The sequence below is a fragment of the Capricornis sumatraensis genome, chromosome X (assembly GCF_032405125.1).
Source record: "Capricornis sumatraensis isolate serow.1 chromosome X, serow.2, whole genome shotgun sequence".
NCBI classification, from domain to species: Eukaryota; Metazoa; Chordata; class Mammalia; order Artiodactyla; family Bovidae; genus Capricornis; species Capricornis sumatraensis.
In genome coordinates, this window is record NC_091092.1 from 13,042,107 (window position 1) to 13,068,203 (window position 26,097).

The 26,097-nt window shown below is 47.1% G+C and overlaps 1 protein-coding gene across 1 annotated transcript; it reads left to right on the plus strand.

Annotated features, from left to right (window-relative positions):
- The first annotated feature begins 646 nt into the window (after positions 1-646).
- On the plus strand, positions 647-23,721 carry LOC138071136 (glycine receptor subunit alpha-4). The gene is made up of 9 exons (XM_068962566.1): positions 647-717; positions 4,639-4,769; positions 5,042-5,109; positions 5,743-5,966; positions 6,093-6,175; positions 8,264-8,404; positions 11,267-11,481; positions 16,928-17,077; positions 23,431-23,721. Exons 1-9 carry the CDS (start codon positions 647-649, stop codon positions 23,719-23,721), a joined length of 1,374 nt encoding a protein of 457 aa, XP_068818667.1.
- The last annotated feature ends 2,376 nt before the right edge of the window (positions 23,722-26,097 follow it).

Below are 26,097 nucleotides of genomic sequence, written 5' to 3' on the forward strand. Positions count from 1 at the left end.
GGCTCCAGGCTAAAAGGGAAACTGCTGGCGAGGTGGGGATAGCAAGGCAGCTCGCAGGCACTGCTCCAGCCAGAGAGTTAGAAGCTGGACAGAGCACCTCCGGCCCCTCTCCAGGCTGCAGCGGCAGTCCAAGCTCCTCCCCGGCACACAACACACACGGACTCGCTCTGAACCCAACTCCGGCTGCCGGCGACTGTGCCTTTAAATTGCTGCTTTCTGGAGGGTGCATCTCAGGGGGAGGTGGGAGGGAGGGAAACATCTTCATACAGTCTCCCTCCCTCTTCTCCTCCAAGACTCTCCGGGGTTTAGAGAGTGATTGCTTCCCAAAAAGAATCTCCTTCAGCACCCCGGCAGGCAGGCAGGCTGAGGCCCTCCGGAGCCCCAGGCGAGCTCGAGCAGGAGCCGGTAGGGTTATCTGTGTCAGAATCACTTCCAGGGGAATAGTTCTGGCCCCCTGACTGAGAGGGACGGGGCAAAGAAGAGAGAAGTGGGGAGAGAGCACGCCACTCCTAGCCCGGCCCCCCTCAGGTTCCCTGCGAGAGCGGCCTGAGCAGGAAGAAGGATCTGTACTTTCGGCGTTCCTGCCGGGGTATCCCCTCTCACCTTGGCAGCCAGGCTGAGAAAAGGACTCCAGGGTCCCCGCAGGATGACAACTCTCGTTCCAGTAACCCTCTCTTTCCTTCTCCTCTGGACCCTGCCAGGGCAGGTCCTCCTCAGGTGAGCTGAGTGGGGGTGAGAAGGAGATGCATGCAAACACGGGCTGGGGAGGGGGCAACTGCGGCTCCGGCAGAGTTTCCTTGAAGTTTGCCAAAAGCCCATGGATAGGATGGCTCCAGAGGCAGACTCACTCACCTCCATGGAGATCCCAGGAGGCTTTCGTGAAGGATGTCAAAGCCCCAGAGGTGATGGGAAGGCTTCTGCATGGGTGAGAGCTTCCTGGGTCAGGGTAGGGGCTAGGGAATGAGCCCCTGAACAGAAGCCATCTGTCCTGCCCTCCAAACCTATCTCCCTCCCAACTTGACCACACGCCCCTCAAATCCTTAAAAATGACACCAACCTCTGCCAGCTGCTCACCCAAAAGGTTACAACGAGCCAGGATTTTCCCCAAACCACATTAGGATGAAGCCAGGCTGATCAAAGCTGGGCCCTCTGCACTCTCCCTACCCTGCCCAGGGAGCACCTGGCTGGTACTACATGGCCATCATTTCCTGGGCTTTTGGGCAAGACAAGCTTTGTGCTCCCTATAAATGCCCCCCCCACCGATTCCCACTTTTCTTACTAGCTGGTGTTGGGGGGGGTGCAGTCTAGGTAGACAGGGGAAGCTAGGTGGACAGAGGATGCTAGAGGAAAGATGGCTGTGCCCTGGGCTGAACTGGTCAGAAGAGTGCCTCCCAAGGTGGAGGTGGGTGAGTGCCACCGCAATATCATCCTCCTCTTCATTCAGGGAGCACCCCAGGAGCCTCCTTCTCATGTGCTGGCAGACACGTGAGTGGGCAGGCAGGCAGGGATTCAGTGGCATTGGCAGGGAGGAAATAAACTTCAGAGTGAAAAGGAGCCCAAAGTAGAATGGCAATGGCAGCTCAGCTAGAGCTGATATGAGGATGCAGGCAGAAGGGGGCACCCAGCTGGCATTCGCTGGCCCTGGTGGAGGGGAAATTACACCAAGGCCCAGGCTTTGGTGGCAGCAAAGCCCCCTTGGTGATTAGAGCAAGTGAGCCCTTAGGAAGCCTTGAGTCCAAGTCTTTCATTGAACTATGGAAACTGAAGCCTAGAGAGGGCAGGTGACCTGGCCAAGGTCACTCGGGCACCCAATAACAGAATTGGAGTTCTCTCCCCTACCCCATCCCAGGGCCTTCCATGAGAAAGGTTTCCAGCTCTGGAGCCTCCTGAGTCCTGCCAGTGTTTGGAACTTTCCAGGAATGAATGGGAGAAAGGAGAGTCTACACACCGTGACCCTGCTCTCAGGTCCACAAATGAGGTAGCCCTGGAAAAGATGGGCTCCCACGGGGGTTGGGGCCCCAGACAGCTGAGTTCACAGCCAGTCCCAGGGTCCTGGGGCTGGGGCCAATGGGAGAGATGGCATGAGAGTGGGGCTGAGGACGGTGTCAAGGGTCTAGCTGCTCCACACTCAGGTCCACGTGGCCTCCCTGGGGGCGGGGGCCAGACGGCAGGCGGCCAGCAGCAGCACCTGGCCAGTGTGGGCATCCCATGGTGAAGCCATGGACGACTTCGGCTTGTACCAGAGCCTCCTTGGATTTTCAGAGCAGGCTTAAGCCACCTGCTCTGGCAACCCCTGCTCAGGGCCAAGTGGCCTCTGTTCCCAGGGTAAGAGCTTCCTCTTGCTCTTGGGATTTGAGAATGCAGGACTCTAGGGGTCAGAGTGAGGCTGCCACTGACCTTCCCCATCTCTGGCTCCTTGGCAGCCTGCCTGGGGCTGCTAGTATCTCAGTACTGCAATAGATAGACTTAGGGTTTTTTAAATTAATTTATTTATTTTAATTGGAGGATAATTACTTTACAATATTGTGATAGTTTTCGCCATACATCAACATGAATCAACCATAGGTATACATGTGTCCCCTCCCTCCTAAACACCCTCTCACCTCCCTCCCCACCCCACGCCTTCAGGCTGTCACAGAACACCAGCTTTGGGTTCCATGTCATATATCAAACTCCCACTCGTTATCTATTTTACATATGGTAATGTATATGCTTCAATACTATTCCCTCAAATCATCCCACCCTCTCCTTCTCCCACTGAGTCCAAAAGTCTGTTCTTTACCCCTATGGATAGGCTTAGTTTTGAAGTCAAGAGCTCTGGGTGGGAATCTTGGCTTTACCATTTAGAAACTGTATGATCATGAACAAATTGCTCCATCTTGCACTCCTCACGTATAAAAGGATAATAATGGTACTTATTGAGAGGACTGATGTGAGAACTACTAGATAAAGCATTTAGCATGGTGCCTCAGCTATTTTTATTACTGTATCAGTCACTGGCAGGTACATAGATTTACTGGGAAAGAGGAGCCCACTGACTCAAAGGAGACTCAGATCCAGGACAGTAGTCACCTCACCTCCCGACACAGGGGAGCTGGCTCTAGGGATGACAGCAGGATGGAGCAGGAGGCACAAGGGCCCAGCCAGGAGTTGAGCTTCAGCTCCACCCTTGCCCTCAAGCCCTTGCTGAACTCCTGGTCCCTGGTCTAGCTTTTGGCTGCTAAGCAGACAAGCAGGCATATGGGAGAAACTTTGCTCCCCTTAGAGGAAAACCTGTCAGGGGAGAAGAGGGCTGGCCTCTAGGCTAGGCCAAAGCACACTGGGCCTTTCTTGAAATGAAGCTCTTAGGGAGATAAGATGGGACTTGACTTTCACAGCATGGCTTCTTTACTGGGAGTCTTTCCCTTGCTCCTAGAGCCCTGCTTTTTTCTGCCTACGTTATTGTGAAAGCAAGTTCATCTGCCTGCAGCTGCCTGGACCGAGGTCCAGAGCTTTTTGCTGGAGCAGAAGCCAAACTGCCCTCTCCAGAAGCTGGGTGCTAGCCCTTGAGAGATCAGCATGAAGGCCAAACAACTGAAACTAACTCTTAGGGGTGTCAGTTGCCCTTGAGCCCTTCCCATCCTTGGCTAGGCCAGATGTACAAAGTGTTGCCACAGCTACATTAATTCTGTCACTCATGTTTGAGTGTGTTCAAGACACCATCAGAAAGAGAACACTGGATGAGGCCTCAGCTGTGAGACTTTGGGCAAGTCATTCTTCTTTTGGTTAGTTGATTGATTGATCTATCTGTCTAGCTATCTATCTATTATTTATGTATTAAATTCCATGTTTATATGTGAGATCATACAGCATTTGTCTTCATCTGACTTATTTGACTTAGCATAATGCCTTCCAAGTCTGTCCATGTTGTTGCAAATGGCAGAATTTTCCTTCTTTTTATGACTAAGTAATATTCCACTGCATGTATGTATGTATGTATATATCACATTTTCTTTATCCATGCATCTGTTGATGTACACTTGGGTGCTTTCCTTCTTCTAGATATTACAAATGTTGCTATGAACATGGGAGAGGTGCAAATATCAGTTTCCTTGGGGATAAATACCCAGAGATAGAATTGCTGGATCATATGGTAGTTCTACTTTTAATATTTTGAGGAAACTCCATACTGTTTTTCACAGTGCCTGCACTGATTTACAGTCCCACAGATCACTCCTTCTTTGGAAGGAGTTTACTCACTTGTAAAATGGAAATAACAGTTTTTGGCCTATAACATGAGCATTGTGAGAGCAAAAAGATCTAATATATGCGGTAGACTGGTGGGCTATGGTCCATGGGGTTGCAAAGAGTCAGACATGACTGAGCGCGCACAGACTGTAGTCTGCCAGGCTCCTCTGTCCATGGGATTCTCCAGGCAAGAACACTGGAGTGGGTTGCCCTGCCCTCCTCCAGGGGATCTTCCTGACCCAGGGATAGAACCCACGTCTTCTGCATTGCAAGTGGACTCTTTTACCGCTGGGCCACCAGGGAAGCCCCAGGCTATAGTCCATGGGGGTCACAAAGAGTTGGACATGATGGAAGCAACTTAGCACACATGCACAGACAACTGATCTCAGTGATTAACTCTCTCCTGTCCAGAGTGGCCTTGGCAAAAGAGGAAGTCAAACCTGGGACCAAGGGGTCCCAGCCCATGTCCCCCTCTGATTTCCTGGACAAGCTTATGGGGCGAACATCTGGGTATGATGCCAGGATTCGGCCTAATTTTAAAGGTAAGAAGTATTCATCCTATAAAACCTCCCCCTCCCCACTCCCTTTGGGGACACTGAGCCACCCCCATTGCCTACCTTAGAGCCAGGAGGCTGGGGAACAGGTCTAGCACTCACAGCTCAGAGGAGCTTCCACCCCATCACCCTGGGTCTGTGTGCCAGGCACTGCCTTCTCCCAGCAGTGCCCTGGCCTCCAGCTCAGAGAGGCAGGCTTGGAATCTTCTCCCAGATTCCTGGAACGCTCTACCAATGTGGCTGTGCTTTGCTACCCTTAGGCCCGCCTGTGAATGTGACCTGCAACATTTTCATCAACAGTTTTGGCTCCGTCACCGAGACTACCATGGTAAAGCATCTCCATGCCCCCCCTTCCTCTCTAGTGTGATTGGGAGAAGCCCACCAGATAGCAAGCCAGTCTCTCCTCTGCCATCCTTTCCCTGTTTCAGGGTCATGGCTAAAGCCATGGGGTGTCCAAAGGTGGAAGTTTATCTCTCCCCAGCCCAGGGTTTTTGTGGCTAAAGGCAGACTAGCCTAAGCAGCAGACGGTCGAGTTTGGAAGACAGCATGATGACTAGCACAGGCTTTTAATCAGAAAAACCTGCATTCAATCTCAGACTCTACCATCTAATAGTTGTATGACTTTAGGCAGATTTACTGAAACCTCTCTTTGTCTCAGTTTCCTCATCTGTAAAATGGGAATCATAACAGCACTCTCCTCTCAGGGTTGAGGTGAGATTTAAATAAGATGATGCATATGAAGAAAGCACTTAGCAAAGACTCAGGCACATAGTAAGAGCTTAATGGATGTCTTTTCTCTTCCCATATTAGCCCAAGGCAGGCTCCTTCTCCAGTGGAAAATGCCCACTGCTCCTGAGATGTGTTCCCAGAATTTTCCTCCTCGTGGCCCTCCTCTGCAGGTAGGCTTGCTAGTCCCTGCAATAACACTGCCTCTGATGGGCCCATCTTTGTGCCCTCCCAGGACTACCGGGTGAATGTCTTCTTGCGACAGCAGTGGAATGACCCACGCCTGGCCTACCGAGAATATCCTGACGACTCGCTGGACCTCGATCCCTCCATGCTGGACTCAATCTGGAAGCCAGATCTGTTCTTTGCCAATGAGAAAGGGGCCAATTTCCACGAGGTTACCACAGACAACAAGTTGCTGCGCATCTTCAAGAATGGAAACGTGCTCTACAGCATCAGGTGCAGCTGGCAGATGGCCAGGAGAACTCGGGGCAAGGGGCAGAGGCGGAGGGGTGGGGGGAAGGTCCCTGTGCTGTGCTGGGCCACACTCAGCCAGCCTGGCTTCTTTCTTCCTGTCCTTGCCAGGCTGACTCTCATTTTGTCCTGCCCGATGGACCTCAAGAACTTCCCCATGGACATCCAGACCTGCACGATGCAGCTGGAGAGCTGTAAGTATCCCTAGAAAGTCACAGAGTGATGCCTGAGACACCAACTGAGATAGTTGCCTGAGATAGTTAACCCCATGCTGTGATATTCCAGACAGGAGAAGGGCAGCCCAGAGTGGGGATGGACTTCCCCAAACATACACAGTCAGCTCTTGGCCCAGGTGAGACTAGAAGCCAGAGCTCCTGAACACCCAGTCTAATGTGCTTGTCCATTCCCTCGCTATTTGAAGGTCTGGCTGCCCTACAGGGCCGGAGGGTGGGAAGGTACCAACCTTATATACCAGTGTGCTTGGGCTGGATGCGGAGGGCCATTTGAGGAGTACCTCCTGTGTCCAGAGATACGTTCCCTCTCACAGTGCCTGCGGGAATTCTACCTTTACTTCCTTTGAGTTCACATATTCAAGATGCCTCTACAAATCTAGAGTTGCCAGGGATGGGGCAGTCTTTGAACCCTGATTCTTTGTGAACATAGGCAACTTTTTTTTATTGAAGTATAGTTGATTTAGACTTCCCTGGTAGCTCAGCTCATAAACAGTCCACCTGCAATGCAGGAGACCCCCATTCAGTTCCTGGGTTGGGAAGATACCCTGGAGAAGGGATAGGCTACTGACTCCAGTGTTCTTAGGCTTCCCTGGTGGCTCAGACAATAAAGAATCCACCTGCAATGCAGGAGACCTGAGTTTGATCTGAGGGTTGGGAAGATCCCCTGGCGGAAGACATGGCAACCCACTCCAGTATACTTGCCTGGAGAATGGACAGAGGAGCCTGATGAGCTACAGTCCATGGGGTTGCAGAGAGTCGGACACAACCGGGCGACTAAGCAGAGCACAGCACATAGTTGATTTACAATGTTTTGTTAGTTTCAGATGTACAGCAAAGTGATTCCATTATATATGTATTATTTTCCAGATTCTTCTCCACGATAGGTTATTAAAAGATACTGAATATATTTCCCTATGCTATCCAGTAGGCCCTTGTTGCTTATCTATTTTGCATATAGCAGTGTGTACAGATTACTTTTGTAGAAAAGTGAGAGAGGACAGTTCTAGGCATAGACAGTGCCCAGGGTACCAAGGTCAGCCAAGGGCTACCAAGGGCATAGGGTGACAGCCTGCAGGGGCTGTCCCAAGTGCAGAGAAGCTTAAGGATGACAAGGCTGGACATCGCCCATGTCCATTTCTTTGCCATCTCCTGGGCAAGTGAGACTGCGAGATCAGGAGTTATGCATTTGATCCTCGGAAAAGTCTTGTCTGTCGGTTTCTAACATATAATAATAGTGATGGATAGAATTTGTCCTATGTGGCCCGCTTTTTAGAATTCATAAACCACCTTCACGTCCAAGTCCTCATTACCTCCTCTGAAATGTAAGTGGAACATTTTAGAGAAGGGGAAGTGACTTGCCTAAAGTCACAAAGCTACTCTGGGCCAAGGCCCTACACTGGACATCTGTGAGCCTTTGTGTTTCTGCTCCCATTTCTACCCAACATGTGAATATAGTCATCTATATGGCAAGAGTCTTCACAAAATTCTAGCTCTCCATGAGCAACTTGGCACTTTTGATGTTAGCTCTCAGTTTGCCCCAGTTCAGGGCCCTGGCTAGGAGTCTGTGGTATGCACATTGGCCCATGCATGGCTGGCAGGGTATAAATAGCTCTCTCCTCCCTGGAGTGAAGTGGCAGAAGCCCCAGCTCCAAGGCTGGCTCAGCTCAAGGTATGTGGTCAGTACACATGCTTACTCCCCTGGGTTTGAGATGGGGCAGGAGGTTCCCAGCTGGGTTCCTTGACATCTTTCCAAGCCTTTTGATGTGCTTTCTAGGTCTGTCAGAATAATTTCTCTTTGGGACTTTCTAATGCTTGAGAACTAGGTAGGAGAGGAATCTGAAATCTTTCTGATTTACCCACTTAGGCTGGGCACATGAAGCAGTTGATCAAGTACCCTCTTCAGAATGGTTTTTCTTTCCCAGATGAGCATGAAACTCCTAAAACCCAGGCCTTATTCCTCATCTGTTCTTTCCTGCCAGTTCTAATCCTCTCCCTACCCCCAACCAACACCCACGCTCTGCAGCCCTCTGCCATCTCTTTCACTTTCAGTTGGCTACACTATGAATGACCTCATGTTTGAGTGGCTGGAAGATGCTCCTGCTGTCCAAGTGGCCGAGGGGTTGACTCTGCCTCAGTTTATCTTGCGGGATGAGAAGGATCTAGGCTATTGTACCAAGCACTACAACACAGGTAAAAAAAAAAACCTAGGATCTTACTGGCTGTGGGCTGCACGAAGGGCCTCCAAATGGGAGGGAAAGGAGCAAGGCAGCTGGCCTCTATTGAAGGTCCAATCTGTGCCCAATGGCGTGCTAAGTTTCTTATATGTCTTATCTCATTATGGTAGTGGTGATCAGTCCCATTTCTCAGAAAGAAAAACCTGAGGTTCTAAGAAATGGAATCAGATATCCAAGTCCCACAGTTAGTAAAGGACTGATTTCAATTCAAAGCCCATGTTCCACCACCAAAGCCCATATTCTTGTCCCTATCATATGCTGCAGAACAAAGGGTCCTGTGTCAGTGAGTGGCAGGAGTGTTCCATCTGTCCCGAGGCCAACTCCATGTGTAAAGTGAGGAATTTCTACATCTGGCAGTATTCAATGACTACACTGAAGCAGGAGAGAACAGAATTCAGGGACCAGCTGGCTTCCTGTCCACACTCCCTGCCACTGTCTCCAGTGCCCAAGTCTCATGAACTGACATGGTTTCCCAGGTGTGAAAACTGGGGTCTGGAAATGAAGAGCAGCTGCTTTTCCAGCTTGAGCACCTTCCTTTTGCAGCTTCCCTAATTGCTGTAGGTTCCTCATTTCCACTGACCATTTGGCTGTTGTGAAGAGCTATGACGCTGAGATAGGGGCCACAAGCTGAAGAAGGGAGATCTTGGGTCCCTCCAATGGTGTGCTGATATGCTTTGGGTGCAAGCCTATGGATATGTGTTTGTGTATGTAGGGGTGCAGATAGTTGGGGAGAGGAATGAGCCATTGAACTTAGAAAATGCTGGTGGGAGTGGAAATTGGTATAAACTTTTTCAGGAAAAAAACCCGGCAATTTGTATATAGACTTATGGTTTTCAAATTTTGCTGTGCATCATATTTCCCTGGGGAGCCTGTTAAAATATTGATTCCTGGGTTCTGCCTCTCAGAGATTCTGATTACATGTGCTTGGAGTGATGCCCAGAAATCTGCATTTGAACACGAATCCTGAGGAGTCTGATGCACGTGGAAACAGGGGGCACACTAAGAAACTTTAGTCTGGAACCTAAATTTTTTCCTTACCTATTGATCCAGGAATTCCACTCCTTGGAATTTATTTTAAGGAAATATTCCAAGAAATCATATTGACTTTAGACCCCAAGAGTGCGCCTGGGTCATTGTTTATACTGGCAAAAACTCAGAACTGCTCTTAATATCTACCAATAGGGCAGAAGTTAAATAAATTACATAGCACATCTGCTTGCTGGGATATTATCCAGAGGTCTAAAAGGATGCTTGCTAGGTGCTTATATCAACATTGGAAAATACAAGTGGAAAAGGTTAAGATTCAAAGTTGTATACACAGAATGATTCTATTGTGGTGAAAGAAACAAACCAAAAGCATTTGTTTTAAAATCTGGGAAGAAAATAGCACCAAGTGTTTCTGAAGCAGTGTGATAAGAGCAAGAACTTTGGAATCAGATAGAGCTGAGTTTGAATTCTGGCCACACTATTTCCTATTTGGGAACCCTCAGGAAACATAATCTCAAAGGAGCTTCCATATCCCTACCTGTAAAATGGGAAATAATCATTTTACCTGCCCCAAAGAGTTGCTATGGGGTTTAAATGAGATAAACTATATAAAGTCAGGGCACTTAGCAGGGGCTTGATAAATGTCAGTTTATGAATATTATTATTCCCTCTCTACCTCTCACATTTTTTCTATGCTAAACAAGTGTTAATTTTGTCATGGAAAACAAAACCGCTATCATCAAAAAGAAAGAAAATATGGATACCAAAAACATTTCATGGCTAGAAGCCTGGGGTGGGATGAAGTGAGGTGGACTCAGGCAACAGTGGGAGATCACAGCATCACACGCATGACAAAGTCTTAGCCAGTCATTGATGAAATCACTAACCTTGAGGAATCAGACAGGCCTGCTAACAGCAAGACTGGGCCACAATAAAAGAACAATATACGTATCGTCTGCTTTTTGCCTTGGTTATCCTAAGCATCTACTGCCAGGGGAAGCTCTGAGCTAGTGTTTTCTTAGCCTTGGGGCTTGGGAAGCAGGGTAAAGTGAAGGTGACTGTCAGAGGAAGAGGAGAGCATTGGTACGTGTGCCCGGGGCCAACACACTTTTTGTTGGTGGAATAGGATGCTGCTGCCTAATGCTGTCTGGGAACTCGCTGCCCACCGTCCAGAGCTGGTCTCTGTTGGACATTGTTTCCAGATATTTGCTATCCAGCTCTTCTTACTTGCTTAAGACACAGGCAGTGTTTATCTCAGTGAATCATTGCTGGAGAGCTTCAGGGGTTTCAGGACACACCAGCAAGGATGCTGAGATTGGAGTGGAGTCTAGGCTCATCGCTTTGTTAATCATGAGAATAGTACCAGCTGCCTATGTATTCAACACCTGAAATGCATCATCTAACTTAATTCCTACAATTGCCCAGTGATGGAATGGATATTGTTGTTATTCTAGTTTATAGACAAGGAAACTGAAACTTTAAAAGCTTCGGTGTTTCACCTGAGGTCGCACAGTTAGTGAGCAGAAGCTTCAGGAGTTAAACCCATACAGCCTGGCTTTGGAGTCCTCCCACTTTTAATCCTCTTTCAGGGGAAAGCCTTCTGCTGGCAACTAAAGTGCTTGGAGCAAGAGGTCAGGTCTCTGTTGGCTACTCTGAGAGCTTCATCAAAACATACATCTGGGACCTGGGACCATTTTGAAAGGCTCAATTATTGACCCAGCTTAGGTGCCCAGAGGCTGGTCTACAGAGATAGGGCTGCCCTACTCCTGCCTCTCAGTTTCAGCTGCTGGCTGGGGACCTGCGGCCTGACACCTCACCTCTTTCCTTGCAGGGAAATTCACCTGCATCGAGGTAAAGTTTCACCTGGAACGACAGATGGGCTACTATCTGATTCAGATGTATATCCCCAGCCTACTCATCGTCATCCTGTCCTGGGTCTCCTTCTGGATCAACATGGATGCTGCCCCTGCCCGAGTGGGCCTAGGCATCACCACTGTGCTCACCATGACAACTCAGAGCTCTGGCTCCCGGGCCTCTTTGCCTAAGGTGAAGAGACATGCCAGGGACCTTGCTTGCCACAGAGCTCCCCATTTCCCATTCATTCCCCCATTCCCTCCCACTGACTATTTTCCTTGGATTTAAAGTAGAGAAGAGCCATCAAGCAAGAGCAGGTGTCCTGCATTCTCTTTCCCTGGAACACACTGCTAATAACATTGCAAACAGTGTGGAGACTGGGGTTGCAGATGCTGTCTGGCTAGGGAATGAGTAGACAGTGCTGACTTAGACTTTCATCAGGAAGTACTAGCATGTCCAAGACCAAAAGACCCTCAGCAAGTAGAAAGCCCCATTTCCTCCTGGCACAGATGAGGGTATTACAGCCTAGAGAGATAGAATGACTTTCTCAAGGTCATGCTTCACAAGGAACAATCAAAGAAATACAAGGATTTTAAATTGACGTCTGTTTCTCGCTATGTCAGAAATCAGATACTATCACGAAGAGCTCTAGAGACGATGTCCCTTCTTTAGGGGTGAGTAAACTTTGAGGCAGCAAATAGCAATTAAAGTCAGTGGACACAGATTTTCTAGGGCCAGGTGATATTTTGATGACACAGAGAGATTTATGCTGATGGGACTAGACCCAGGTTTTCCCTGCCTCATGTCTTCATGAACAGAATTTAGAGGTCATCACCTCAATGTCCTTAAAGTCAGCAAGGCTCTGAGATGATCAGGGAGCAAGCTAATTCATTCACTCAGTAGATATTTATTGAGCACATACTGTGTACCAGGCATTGTACTATGCCATGGAGAAATAATGGAAAGCAAAACAACACAGTTTTTATGGCTCTTATAGTGAACATATTCCCTCTTGCTCTGTTTTGTTGGAAACCAGGCCCTGTGATCTCATATCTCCCAGTGTTTATTCCTAAGAAGACTTTTACTGGGGACTTAAACAGGGGGTGATCTGGACACTCAGACTGAATTTACAAATTTCCTATATACTGAGGTGGTGGGGCAATAGTTGTTAAGAGCAGGAGATTAGAGACAGGTAGTTTTTTTGTTTGTTTGTTTGTTTTTAGACAGGTAGATTCTTATTGAAGTCCCAGCCTCATCATTTACTAATGGTGATCTCAGATAAATTCCTTCTCAGTCTTCTCACCTGTAACGTAGGAATATTACCTCTTCCATAGGGTTATTGCAAGAAATATATACGATAATGTATTAACAGAGAGAATGGTGTTTGGCACATAATAATCACTCAATAAATGTTAGTTATTGTTGTAATTTTTAGGGGTCTAGGTGGAAAGGACTGGGTAGTGGACCTAGGCCTAAAGCAGCTGGTAGTGCTCTCGATTATTTTTGAATCACCAGGAAACCTTTGAGATGATCCTAAGTTCCTCTAGGGACAGACAGTGACAAAGCTGAGATTAGGATCGCGTCACAGGGAAAGTAGTCAGAGATAATTTCCTATACAAGCTCATTTTATTGCACTTCATTTTATCGTGCTTTGCATATCTGCTTTTTTTTCCCCACAAATTGAAGGTTTGTGGCAACCCTGAGTTGTCAGATGATGGTTAGCATCTTTTTAGCAAGAAAGTATGTTTGAATTAAGGTATACATATAGTCTTTTTAGACAGAATGTTATTGCACGCTGACTAGACTACAGTGTATTGTAACTTTCACATGCACTGGGAAACCAAAAGATTTGTGCAATTTGCTTTATTGTCGTGATCTGGAATCAAACCCTCAACATCTCTGAGGTAGGCCTGTAAGTGTGTTTTCTAAATGGCAAGGATATCGAAGAGGCTGTGAGAGGCAGACTGGGCTTAGGTGAAGGCTGCAGGGCCAGATGAGGCTGTGGTAGTGGCCCTGCATGAAGACGAGAGGAAGAAAAGTAGTTCAGACCTAAGAACCCTGCTCTAGTTTATTGCCGCTGCCATATAAGGAGATTCTCCTCTAACTCAGGGAGTTGCTTCAGTTTATGCCTTATTCTTGCTGAGAGAACTCCTTTCTCCAGTCCCCTCCTGTGAGCAAACACCATCCATCTGCTCCCAGGAATCATTCTGTTTTCTCATATAGAAAGAATGTACTTTATTGGAGGATTGTTTGGTTTGGTTTGGTTGGGGGGGGGGGGTATTTGGTATCTCCTCATCAGATTTTGATGACCTTTTCTTTACATACATGTATAATTGAAGTATAGTTGATTTACAATGTTGTGCCAACCTCTGCTGTACTGCAAAGTGACTAGGTTATACGTATATAGACATTCTTTTTTATATTCTTTTCCATTATGGTTTATCACAGGATACTAAATATGGTTCCCTGTACTATACAGTAGGATCTTGTTGTTTCTCCATGCTATATATACCCGTTTGTATCCACTAATCCCAAACTCCCAGTCCTTCCGTACCCCACCGCCTCCCTTTTGGCAACCGTAAGTCTGCTCTCTATGTTGATGACCTTTTCTTGGCCTCATTGGCCAATAGCAAAGTATGCAGGCATAGACCCTGAACTAAAAAGTTTCATTGGCCAGCCCTGCAGAGCAAGGGACTAAGTCAGAGAGCTTCTGCTCACTCTTGAGTTTGTGCAACATTAGATTTCATGGGAGCCCCAAGGGAAAATGTGGGGCCAGATCAGGGGCTTTTGAAAGCAACAGCAATCTCACCCCCAATACTATTCTAGTGTCCAGGATGAGAGCAGCCGCAGGTCACTTTGTAAGGGAACTCAACTGGGATGGCCGTTTCCCATGCTACTGGAAGCCACTCCATCTTTGCCTTTATGAGGCCTAGGGCTCCCAAAGGCACCCATCACTGTCTCTTTGCCGGGCTCTTGATCTATACAACTTCCAGTTGGTTCAGTGTATAATGGAAGGTTTTAATGAAGTTTTGACTAGAGACTGACAGATTAGACCTAAAGTTGAAACAGGGAGGAGGAACCCAATTCTTTCTAACTCCTGTCATCTAAATGGCCCACAGCTCTTGGGGCAGGTAGTAACAAAGAAGGCTAAGAGGGCAAACAGAACTAGCAGAGACAAATACTCCATCCACCTCTTCATTAATTCAAAAGCTACTTACTATATGCCAGACTCTCAGCAAGGCACTGGAGATAGAACAGCGAACATGATAACAATAGTCTTTGCCACTGAAGAGCTTACAATCTAGTGAAGGAAAGAGCCAGGTCTATTTGATGGGTGCTCAGGTGCAGGTAAGCTGAGCTCATCCAGTAGGGGCAATCAACCCAGACCGGGATGATTAGGGAAGACTTCCCAGAGGATATGGTATCTAAAGTGGACATTTAAGTAAAAATCATCAAGGCGAAGGAGAGATACAAAGAGATGATTCCCTTGGGAGACAACTGAAATTGATCAGCATGGCAGGGTTATAGATTGCAAGGGACAAGGTGAAGCTGAAGAAGTAGGCAGGGGCTAAGTGCCATGCCGAGGGGGGCACTGCCTATATCAGAAGGATAGTGGAGAACCACTGAAGGGTTGTAAGCAGAGGAGTGATATGATCAAACTTACATTTTGAAAACAAAATTCTGGCTGTTGTTTGAAGAACAGATTGTAAGTGGCCAGCAGAGATGCAGGGAGATTGTTTAGGAAGCTGTTGCAATCCTTCAGATGAGTCAGGATAGTGAGCGGATGATTTCCAGAGATATTTAAGGTACATTGTTGACACTTATTGTTAACAAGACTTTCTTCTTGCCTCTTAATGTGTCCTTTTCTTTTGATGATCCAAAGTCCTTCCTGGACCTCCCCTGTCATTACCTCATTGTGGATTTTCATAGCACTTACTTATCCCCGGGGGCACAGTGGGACTGGGAGACGGTAAATGAAATAGGAGGCCCTCTTTGTAGGTGGCAAAGTGGAAACACCAAGGGATGCTTAATCAGGGTTGCCTAGCAACCCACCACTATCCTCTCAATAGAATTGGCCTAAAAGAAATAGAGCAGAGTTTCTCCATCTTAGCACTATCATCATTTTGGTTGAGATCATTTTTCTTTGTTGTGTGAGTTGGCGGGGGGAGGGGTTGTGTCCTGTGCACTGTAGGATATTAACAGCATCCCTGGTCTCTAGAAGCCAGTTGCTAGCACCACCCTAAAACTGTGTGACCAAAAATGTCTCTAGACATTTCTAAATGCCCCTGGTGGCAGGGGGGGGGGAAGATGTTTGTGGGGGTCAGCCCTGATTAAGAGCTACTGAGGTGGAAGATTTCTGTTATGAGACCTGCTCCTTACCTGGAGTGTGCAGCATCCTCAATGTCCAACATAGCAGAGGCTGGTGAAAGAAGTTGCCTGTCATGAATCCTACTCCTGCTGGGGGGCCCCATAAGGTGAGCTTAGCCACTCAAAACTTTGTAAGGAGGTGATCTGATTGAGGAAGTGGAAGGACTTCATAAACCTGAGTTCTGCCCTCCCCTCTGGTCCCACCCAGCCACAACCCTGTTTCAAGAGAAGTGAGCATTTAATCTTCACAAAGGAAATGGGAGAGAAAAGTACAGTTACCTCTCAAGTGCCCCTGGGGGATTGCTTCCAGGATTCCTTGCAGACACCCCAATCAGCAGATGCTCAAGTCCCTTACATTTGGCCTCTGTATCCTCAAATGCAGAATCCATGGATACAGAGGGCTGATGGTACCTGAAAGCTACCAAGGCAGGTAGTAAAGGAGACCACTAGGGACTGGACAGGCAGAAGCCAGCATTCTCGAAATGACAGAAGCATCCATAGCAGGGGGTGGATGGTGCACCCCATTGGGATCCCTACCCTGTTCTGCTCTTCATTATGAGAGATGAGGCCCCTGCTCTCCACTCATTTCAAATCCTCACCAGTGTCTCTTGCAAAGAATGGCAGGGAAAAAGCATAGTGTCAGAGGAAGAATAGACATGGAGGAAGGGAAGGAAGGAACTCAGTCTGGTATTGAGACTGCAACCTAGGTAATTCACAGCATCGCTGAATTGATGCCCAGAATCCCTAAGCCCTAGTGCCATCTTCTCACTGGGTAATCTTGGCTAAGACTTTCCCCTTCTTGGCCTCGAACGTCCTCATATGTCTCACTTGTGAATAACACACCCTGCCCAATTACCACCACAGCTGTGTTATCCTAGGACAGAACAGAAGGCAAAGAAATCCAGCACTCATGTTCATTGCTTTTTATTCAAAGAAAAGAAGCAGAAAAGGATAAGAATGAAAAGGACAATAAGAAGCAGAAGCATAAATTCAAACAGGAGAAAGAAAGGAAAGAAAAAAGGTATAGGAAGGAAAAGTAGCTGGAAGTGGAGGGTGAAGAGGGCAGAGAGGTGAAGCATAACGGGTAGTTTGATCTTTTTGACACAGTCCTTCAGATAATGGAACATATCAAGGAAAGCTTCTTTAAACACGAGAAGCAAGTCAGGATAACGCTGCAGGATAGCAGGCAGTTGATGCAGGCTGGTAATCCACGAAAGAGGCCGTGAAAGAACTCGGGGAAGGTTGACTCTTCCACTGATGGATGTTGCAGGTGTCCTATGTGAAGGCGATCGACATCTGGATGGCCGTGTGCCTGCTCTTTGTGTTCGCTGCCCTGCTGGAATACGCTGCTGTCAATTTCGTCTCTCGTCAGCATAAGGAATTCATTCGACTTCGAAGAAGGCAGAGGCGCCACCGCATGGTGAGCATAACTAGGGAGGAGCCCACTTCCCTTCTGCTTTGGACTCCTTCCTTCCTACTACTCCTCCCCGAAACCAAGACTCAGTCTAGACTGCAAGGACTAGACAGGCAGTCAGGAACCCTGGATTCTAGTCCCAGGCTGGTCACAAATAAGCTAAGTACTTTAACCTTTTTGATTCCATTTCTTTATCTGTCCAATGGGACATTCGTCTAGCAGAGTAAATTAAGGGCATGGGCAGATTCTCCTGCATAGTAAGCACTGCAAATATATTAGCCAATATTAGAACCTTATTGACTGACTTACCACGAGATTGCTTTGAGAATTAGTAGTGGTTGCTCCTGACTCTCCTCCCACCCAGGAGGAAGGTACCCCAGGTTGTCCTATACTGATTGGTGGTTAAGATTCAAGTCAGGCATTGGTGCCTTTCTAGGGGAGCATTATAAAAGGGTCCCCAACATAACTAACCTGGAATTGAAACACTACCACTTGCATCTTCTGGCTCTTTCATTTCTTCACCTTGGTCTCTATTGGGTGCATCAGATTTGTTAGGCATGAGTTGTTATTTTCTCCCGTTCTTGTTTGTGATCACCTGGGGAAGCAGAGTAGGGATCTTGTCCTCATGACAACAGAGGCGGTGCATCCTCCCCCCCGCCCCACCCCATTGCCCAGACAGTAGGTGCTAGGTACGCTGTCATGACAACAGAAGTGCCTGAGCCACTGTCACAGAAGGAAGTGCCCAATTATGAGCAAAACTAAAAGCCTTTGCTGAGCTACATAAGCTTCACTTAATCATCAGACACGCAGAGTTCTGGCCTATCCTGAGCTCCAACTCCCTGTTTACTGCCTAATCTGGAGGCACTAAAGCACACATGATCTCTGGGTGGGGAAACAAAACAACGATCTATCTAAGCGAACTGGCTCTAGCTTGTTGGGGCCACTCTAACACTAAGGTTCTTCTCTCTTCCTAACATCCCCACCTCCCATTTCAGCTGCTCCTGGCGTGCCCTTACCATACGTCTGCACTAAAAATATCTCAAAAGCTACCTCCGGGATTTCATGTTCCTTGCTAAGGTCCCTTTCTGCTGAGGGCAGGGTTCTTGTCTCATCTAGTGGTTCGTCGGAATTTATCAATTTTTTCCCGGCTTCAGTCCTTGAGTTGCGGTCTGGGAAGCACGCCCTCTAGTGGAGTGATCCACAACTGCACCTCCTTGAGTAGGACCGAGCAAGAGTCCTAAAAGCCTTTCCTCTCCTAGGAGAAGGCGATGGCACCCCACTCCAGTACTCTTGCCTGGAAAATCCCATGGACGGAGGAGCCTGGTAGGCTGCAGTCCATGGGGTCGCTAACAGTCGGACACGACTGAGCGACTTCACTTTCACTTTTCACTTTCATGCATTGGAGAAGGAAATGGCAACCCACTCCCGTGTTCTTGCCTGGAGAATCCCAGGGACAGAGGAGCCTAGTGGGCTGCCGTCTATGGGTTCGCACAGAGTCGGACACGACTGAAGCGACTTAGTAGCAGCATCCTAGGCAGAGGCTCAGGGAAAAAACATATGGCCTTGGCAGAAGGGCAAGAAAAGCAGATGCACCCTTTTCTAAGTTAACTGCTCCCACCTCTTTAGCTGTGTCAAACCTGCCCAGAGGCACCCAAATCTTATCTTCATAGGGGTTTTAATCTTGGTGCCTTCTCCATGCTTACCTTAGAAAAGAACAGTCTGCCAACCCGTTCCAGACTTCTTTTCCCAGCTAGATTGCCTCTACAGGTGTCCTGGTAACAGAAGACTGCTGCAGTTGCTGAAGAGCTACTCCAGGGTGACACTTGACCCACCTCCTTCCCTGCACCTCTCCAACCTCCAACTGCCCACAGCCTATCCCCTCCTGGTCATATACAGGGTGATCCTGACCTCACAATGAAGCGTGTCATAATCAGTGCTCAATTATGACATAGTTATGACAGCAGCCTGGGCCCTGCTTAGGCACCTGGATCCTGCCTCAAAGTGGCCCAGGCTTTTGATTAATGTAGATAAAACCTGAAAACCATTACGTGAATCATTAGTTCTGTCCCTTTTTGAGTTTCCTACAGTCATTGCTATCCCAGGAGAAATGTAGCCAAATCCTGGAGGTCACTGAGCAGGCTGAAAAACTTAATACAGGGTTGATTCATTTCTAGAACCTCTCTCTGGACCCTGCTATTCCAGCTAGAGAAGTGATTTTCAGTCTAAGAAGAGCTCTCTTAAGGGAGAGAGAGACTCCATAGGATTTTCAAGGCTCCCTTAGCCAAGAGCAAGTTAGGAGCATTCCAGAAGTCAGCCAGCTGTTCATCAAGCTCCAGCCTTCATCCTGCTCTTCTCAAATCCCAAATCTCAACCATCCATTTGCACTTTGTAGTGGTCTCCTTCCATGTCACAGTCTAAGATAGCTTATTTTTTTCCTAGACATTTCTGCTTTGTCTTCCTAGCTAGTCTAGAAACCTCACACAGAAGGGTCTGTTTCTCATTTTTTCTGACCTCAACAGGCCCTGGCACTTGGTTCTGGACACAGCAGCCACAGAATCCAGTCCACCAATCTTTGCAGATTTATTGGCAAGGGCTCTCTTTCAAGATGGACAGAGGAAAAAGCCTTACCATTATCAACAGAATAACTTGAGAAATGGAAGAAATTTAAAATACTCCCCAATCCTCTCAGGAACTTGGTCCCAGAACCCTGCTTGCCTCTTTCCATCTCCCAGGACCCTGCCCCATTCTCCAGTCTCCTCTCTTCACTTCAATATAATCACTCAATATCAATCCCTCCTTCCCATCTTCACAGCTCATCTCCCACACTGTGCATTCCCATCCCCACTTGATTTTGGAATATGTTTCCTCTCTAGTCCCCCAGCCCTCCTCCCCTATAGACATCTGCCACAAAAATGCTCCATCTCAACAGCCGTGGAAGCCACAAGTATGCTTAATGTGCTGTCATGTCCGACTCTTTGTGACCCTATGGACTGCAGCCTGCCAGGCTCTTCTGTCCATGGGATTTCCCAGGCAAGAATACTGGAGTGGGTTGCCATTTCCTTCTCCAGGGGGATCTTTCTGACCCAGGGATCCAACCGTGTCTCTTGTGTCTCCTGCCCTGGGAGGCAGATTCTTTACCACTAGCGCCACCTGGGAAGCATGACGGCCACAAAGTGGAGTTTAACTCTCCACTGTCCCTCCCCAACACACACACAAACACGCACACACCTCTGAATTTGGCCTAAATAAGCAATACCCAAATTCAGGACCCTCACCCTTGAATTTTAGTCCACTCATCTTTGCTACCCCAACTACAATATGTTAAAAAAAAATTTTTTTAAGCCCAGGGTGACTTATACTATTGGACATTTTTTTCCTCTTCTGTGGGAAATAGCTTTTTCCAGCTTGAAAAATAGTTCCAAATAATTCTCTTTAGGTTTACTGTGATTGGATAAAAGGGAAAATAATTAGATCTATAGAAACAGAAATAGCAAAAGTTGGATTTAACTTTCTCTTTCAGAGCTTTTTGCAAACAAATACATTCCATGCTTGTATCCTCTAGCTGGAGACCTACAGGGATTAGGATGAGCAATGGGGAACAGGGAGTCTGAGGGACTCTGAACTGGAAAGCAAAAGAAAACTTCATTTTATTTACTCCCTCATTTTTCACTTCAGTTCAGTCACTCAGTCATGTCTGACTCTTTGCGATCCCATGGACTGCAGCACACCAGGCTTCCCTGTCCATCACCAACTCCTGGAGCTTACTCAAACTCATGTCCATTGAGTCAGTGATGCCATCCAACCATCTCACCCTCTGTTGTCCCCTTCTCCTCCTGCCTTCAGTCTTTCCCAGCATCAGGGTCTTTTCCAAGGAGTCAGTTCATTGCATCAGGTGGCCAAAGTACTGGAGTTTCAGCTTCAGCATCAGTCCTTTCAGTGAATATTCAGGACTGATTTCCTTTAGGATGGACTGGTTTGATCTCCTTGCAGTCCAAGGGACATTTTTCACTTACTTGGGTGATATTTTGTTTACCTCTGGTTCTTCATCTGTAAAATGGATCCAGCACAACCTGTCATGAAGAAACAGTGTGTAAATGAAGTACAGAATACAGGTGAGGTGAGCCGAGGCCTATGGTGATAGGTTGTATAAAGAACTTAGACGAAAGAGCTGAGGTCTCCCCATCACAACAACTCAGGGTCAAAGCACCACCACAAGGGTGAATTGCCTCTGGCCTACACATGTACAGGGCTTCCCTGATGGCTCAGGGGTAAAGAATCCACCTGCTATGCAGTAGTCACAGGAGATGCAGGTTCAAGCCCTGGGTAGAGAAGATCCCCTGGAGGAGGGAATGGCTACCCACTCCAGTATTCTTGCCTAGAGAATCCCAGGGACAGAGGAGCCTGGTGGGCTACAGTCCATAGGGTTGCAAAGTGATTTAGTATGCACTCACACATGTACAACTCTCTTCACAGAGGCTGGCAAAATCAAGGATTGGGTAGCAAGCCTCTCTGGTGGGCAGACTTAGAGATACCTTTCCCTATGCCAACGATGCCATTCTTTTTAAGGGGCCTCAGGCCATTGTGCAGAGGTGGGGCAAGAAGCAATTGTTTTTTTCTGCCAGGCACTCTGTAGCTAAGATTCTCTTCTAAGTAGACTCTTCAGTTTGAGATCCTGAGAGGATGCTGGCTTCATGAGAACAAAGCCATTCCCTGTCCTGTATTCTGTGTGTGGCTCATCAGTCCATTCATTCATTCAACTAATATCTACTGGGTGCCTATCAGATGCCAGCACTGTGCTAGGCACTGGGGACACAGCGGTGAGCCAGACTGATGTCCTTTCCCACGTATGAGCCTGCAGCAGGCAGAGAAAGAGATAGGATCTGTTGACAAATCTCTGACCTGAGCTTGTCCACCTCTGATGCCCAGTGACAGGCTAGGCCTTCTAGTGCTATCATAATCAAGGATTAATGGGACCAACCATACGAACATCTCATTGATGAAGCCATTTTGAAATGGGTTACTATAATTATAGAGGTCCCAGGATAAAGACCCTATGATGTCCTTCTAACTGCATAGCATGTGTGAAATCTACTTTGTCTAATTTTATGCATATCTGTCATATCCATTCAGTATAGACATGTGCCTTATTCTGTTTAGTACTGAAAGTCCTAAGTATGAGGAAGGCCTCAGTTCCGGGCAAACTGAGAAGATAGTTGGTACCATCCCACAAGAGGTTATTTCTTACATAGCTGAAACTTTGACTGCTATAAACATTGATACTTTAAAAAAATTATAACCATCTTTGAATGAAGTATTCCTAGGTTGTAGTATATACTTACCTGTCCTATGTCTAATTTCCGGGTTGTGAACCACCGCTTGTGATGGCAGTGTGTCCTTTAGAAGGAGACAAAATGGGGCAGGTTGAGGTTGTATAGAAATCAACAATAAATAGGCTCTGAGTTAGGCCCTGAAAGACTCTTATATGAGTAAAGTTCTATTGATCACTCAGGGGCTTTGGTTCTCTCTCTCTTCTTTTTCCTCTCTTTCTCCCTCTGCATCTCTCTCTAGGTCTCTATCCACCTATCTTTCTGGCCTTACCTCCTGACTCCCAGCTGTGTTGTAGCTACTTAATGTTGTCAGTTGTCATTTTTATTGGACAAATGAACTTTGTGTAGTCTGCTACATTACTTAATGCTTAGATAAAATTTACCTCTTCAGTGTTAATGTGTTCATCAGAATTCACGAACTGCACATGAATGGAATGTGTATTGGGTAATAAATGTTACCCTAGAAGTACACACATCTGCAAGAGCATAATCAGCTTTACCCTAATTTGGATAACCCACTAGGTTATTTAAAACTTTTGGAATTTTCAGAGATAAACATTTTTTAAAAGATACTATGTACAAGGAGAAATAATTCTGCAGCTTTTGGAAGTCATCAAAGTCAAGTTTCCAAGTCTCACTATCTCAGCTGTGCTTTCTAAAGGTTTCATTGTTCTGTTTATTCTGTTTATTACCAGTCAGAGATAACTTGACATTGAGATGTGCCTCTCACAGTGAGTTGGCACTTTCCTGGGTTGTAGACGGCTCTAAATGATGTTATGCATTTTTAAAAGGCAGCTCAAGGCTTATCTGCAAATGGAATCATAAACATATACCATACGTGCCACGTATAGCTGCTTAGTGTACATCGATCTTGTGAGTAGTTCTGTGACCATAAAAAAGCATGCGCTGAGCCTGTGTGCCCACCTACCCTGTCTCCATAGCATCGCCTGAGATACTTGTGTGGTGTGGTCTCTATTCTTCTACTTTAGAACTGTGACCTCAAATTCTGCCTTTTCTTCCATGTAATTCCAGGAGGAAGATATCATCCGTGAAAGTCGCTTTTATTTCCGTGGCTATGGCCTGGGCCACTGCCTGCAGGCAAGGGATGGAGGTCCAATGGAAGGTTCTGGCATTTATAGCCCCCAACCTCCAGCCCCACGTCTAAGGGAAGGAGAAACCATGCAAAAACTCTACGTGGACCAGGCCAAGAGGATTGACACCATTTCCCGAGCTGTCTTCCCTTTCACTTTCCTCATCTTCAACATCTTCTACTGGGTTGTCTATAAAGTGCTACGGTCAGAAGATATCCACCAGGCACTGTGAATAGGAGCTTAAGAGTCCATTTGTTGGCTTCCTGCTTTCCCCTTGTGGGCTTTCCCTCTCCAGTAGATTCCATCAAGGGCTTGGACAGCTCCTTCCTGATCTCCCACTCAGAACTTCAACAGCCAATCCCAAAGCTTTGTGGAGCTACAATGCATGGTGCCAATGGTGGCTGTACTTAGAAAGATGGCTCACCTCTCTTCATCCAGATTTTCTGCATACTATCCCATTTCTCATGAAAGTAAGGTTTGGCTATTTTCTTGTGCCCAGGATAACCCTGATTGGAGCTTCTCTGTCTTGCAGTTCTCCGGTAGAGGATATTCAGAACACTGCTACTAGATTCTGGCATCTGTCATCTTAACCTGCACCAATCTTTGCCCTGCCACCTCCTACCCAGAGTCTGACCTTTACCATGACCTCTGTCCCTCCTACCACGGGTCAAACAGGAATCTTTCCCATCCCCAAGTGCTGCCCTGTGTGACTTAGTCATGTTTCCTTGACCCTGGGAGGAAGGCAAGGGGACAGATTCTCCACTACTCAGCTTGGAACAGTCATCAGCTACACTGGGGTAGGGTGTTGCTATACAACCCAACAGAGAGGTCTTCAAGTTTCCTTGAACCTCAACACTGTTAAAATGGGGTCAGGAGTCTTGGACTCTCAGAAAGACCACCTTTCCAGATCTACCCAAATTTCCTGATCTCAGAAATATTTGTTGTATTCCCTAACTAGCTAGCATCATGGAAGGGTGTGTTTTACTGCTCTGGGGTATAAAAAGAGAAAGATGCTTAGTCTTTTAGAAAGTTACTTGATGATGCTATAAAGCTTTCAACAAAAGTGAGCCTAAGGTGGTAGGGCCTAGGAGGATTAGAATTCTATCCTCAGAGAGTCTTCTGTTGCCTGGACTTTTCGTTTCTTCTTTTCTCTAAAGTCTCTTTATTTCCCAGGACCTCTCATTTCCAACTTGCTCCTTCACCTCCTTTCAGTGAGCAATTAATAATACCATGCAACCTTGCCCAGGATAAAGCAGCCTACGAGACTCCTGGGAAGGAACTATGTCTATAGAGGATCCCTATCCTGGACAAACATTGACTTGGCCAAGCTCAGGATGGAGTTGTCAAAGTTAGAAAACCATAATTTGGATGTATTTCTTAATCCTTCTCATTTCCCTTCTCTTTCCCCAGTAAGGAGGTAGAGCAGTCAGTTGAAGCTACCCAAAAATATCAGAATAGAAAGAGTGTGGAAGGGCTCATCTCAGGCCTGACACTGGGACACAGGGAAGCATGGGCCTGTTACTCTGAGTCCTTTGAAATGACCCAACTGGGAAGAACTGTAAAAAGGAAGATTAAAGTGCAGGGCTAAACAGCTGGAAGACAGAAGTGATCAAACAATCTCTTAAACATCTTGTCTTTTTCTCTGAATCTAGAATAACTAACTATGTAAGTTGAGTCTCTCTCTCTCTCTCTCTGTCTCTCCCTTGCCCCATATCTTCCTCCCTCCCTTTCACTTCCTCCTTTTGCCCTTCCTTAAAAACAGGTGTTCAAAATTGAAAGTCAATAAATCCAATGACCAAAGCAGATCCTACAGACAAACCAAGAGCTCAGCTTTCTTTCCCCCTTTTCCCCATTGAGCTTGTCTGCCCTCTGCTCTTTGTGGAGATACTCCTCTTGTCTCTTGGCTTTTTGGCAGCATTCTGGGCTGACCAGGATAGCTGGACCAGAAATTAATCTTATTGAAAATATTAATTATGGTGGCCAAGGCAATTCCAAACTAAAGGACTGGTTTAAGAAAGGAGATTAAATTGAGGGGGCAGAGAATCCCTGTTTTCCCATTTCTGCCCAGGTAGTGCCAACCAATGAGAGGCCACAAGCAATACCCCTTTGAAAGGAGCAGAGAGTATCTCTTTGATACTCTCCATGGTCAGGCTGGGGTGTCAGGCTACTGCAGCCCGAAGGCGGGGGGAGTGGGGGGTGGACTATGGAGATGAGCCTATTGCACAGAGCTCTGCTTGTTGTAGATCTTGTCCAGATGGGCCAACTGCACAAATCTGCCCTGTTGGAAGTCTCAAGAACAATGCCCTGGAGACAGCTACAGCACTGAGCAATAGAGCCTGCCCAACTGGGACTCAGCTCAGGGCATCAGCTGGTGCTGGGAGCCGAAGAAGCCAAAGTACCAACCAACATAATAGCCCAAAGGAGTCCACAAAGCAGCTCAGAGGCAATGCCAGGTGGAAGGTGCTGTCCCTCCCCATCGGAGCTGGCAAGTGGAGAAGGGAGACACAGGGTGCCAGAATCAGGTGCAAATGGCTTTCATTTTCCTCACCCTTCCCACACAAATATGGGGGCGAGGGGGGGTGCTGGGTCTCACTGGGTCTGACACTTA

Coding starts and splice junctions, on each gene's coding strand:
- LOC138071136 (XM_068962566.1), top strand. CDS start 647: ATGACAACTCTCGTTCCAGTAACCCTCTCTTTCCTTCTCCTCTGGACC. Junction 4,770..5,041: donor GATTCGGCCTAATTTTAAAG/GTAAGAAGTATT, acceptor TGCTACCCTTAG/GCCCGCCTGTGAATGTGACC. Junction 5,967..6,092: donor AACGTGCTCTACAGCATCAG/GTGCAGCTGGCA, acceptor TGTCCTTGCCAG/GCTGACTCTCATTTTGTCCT.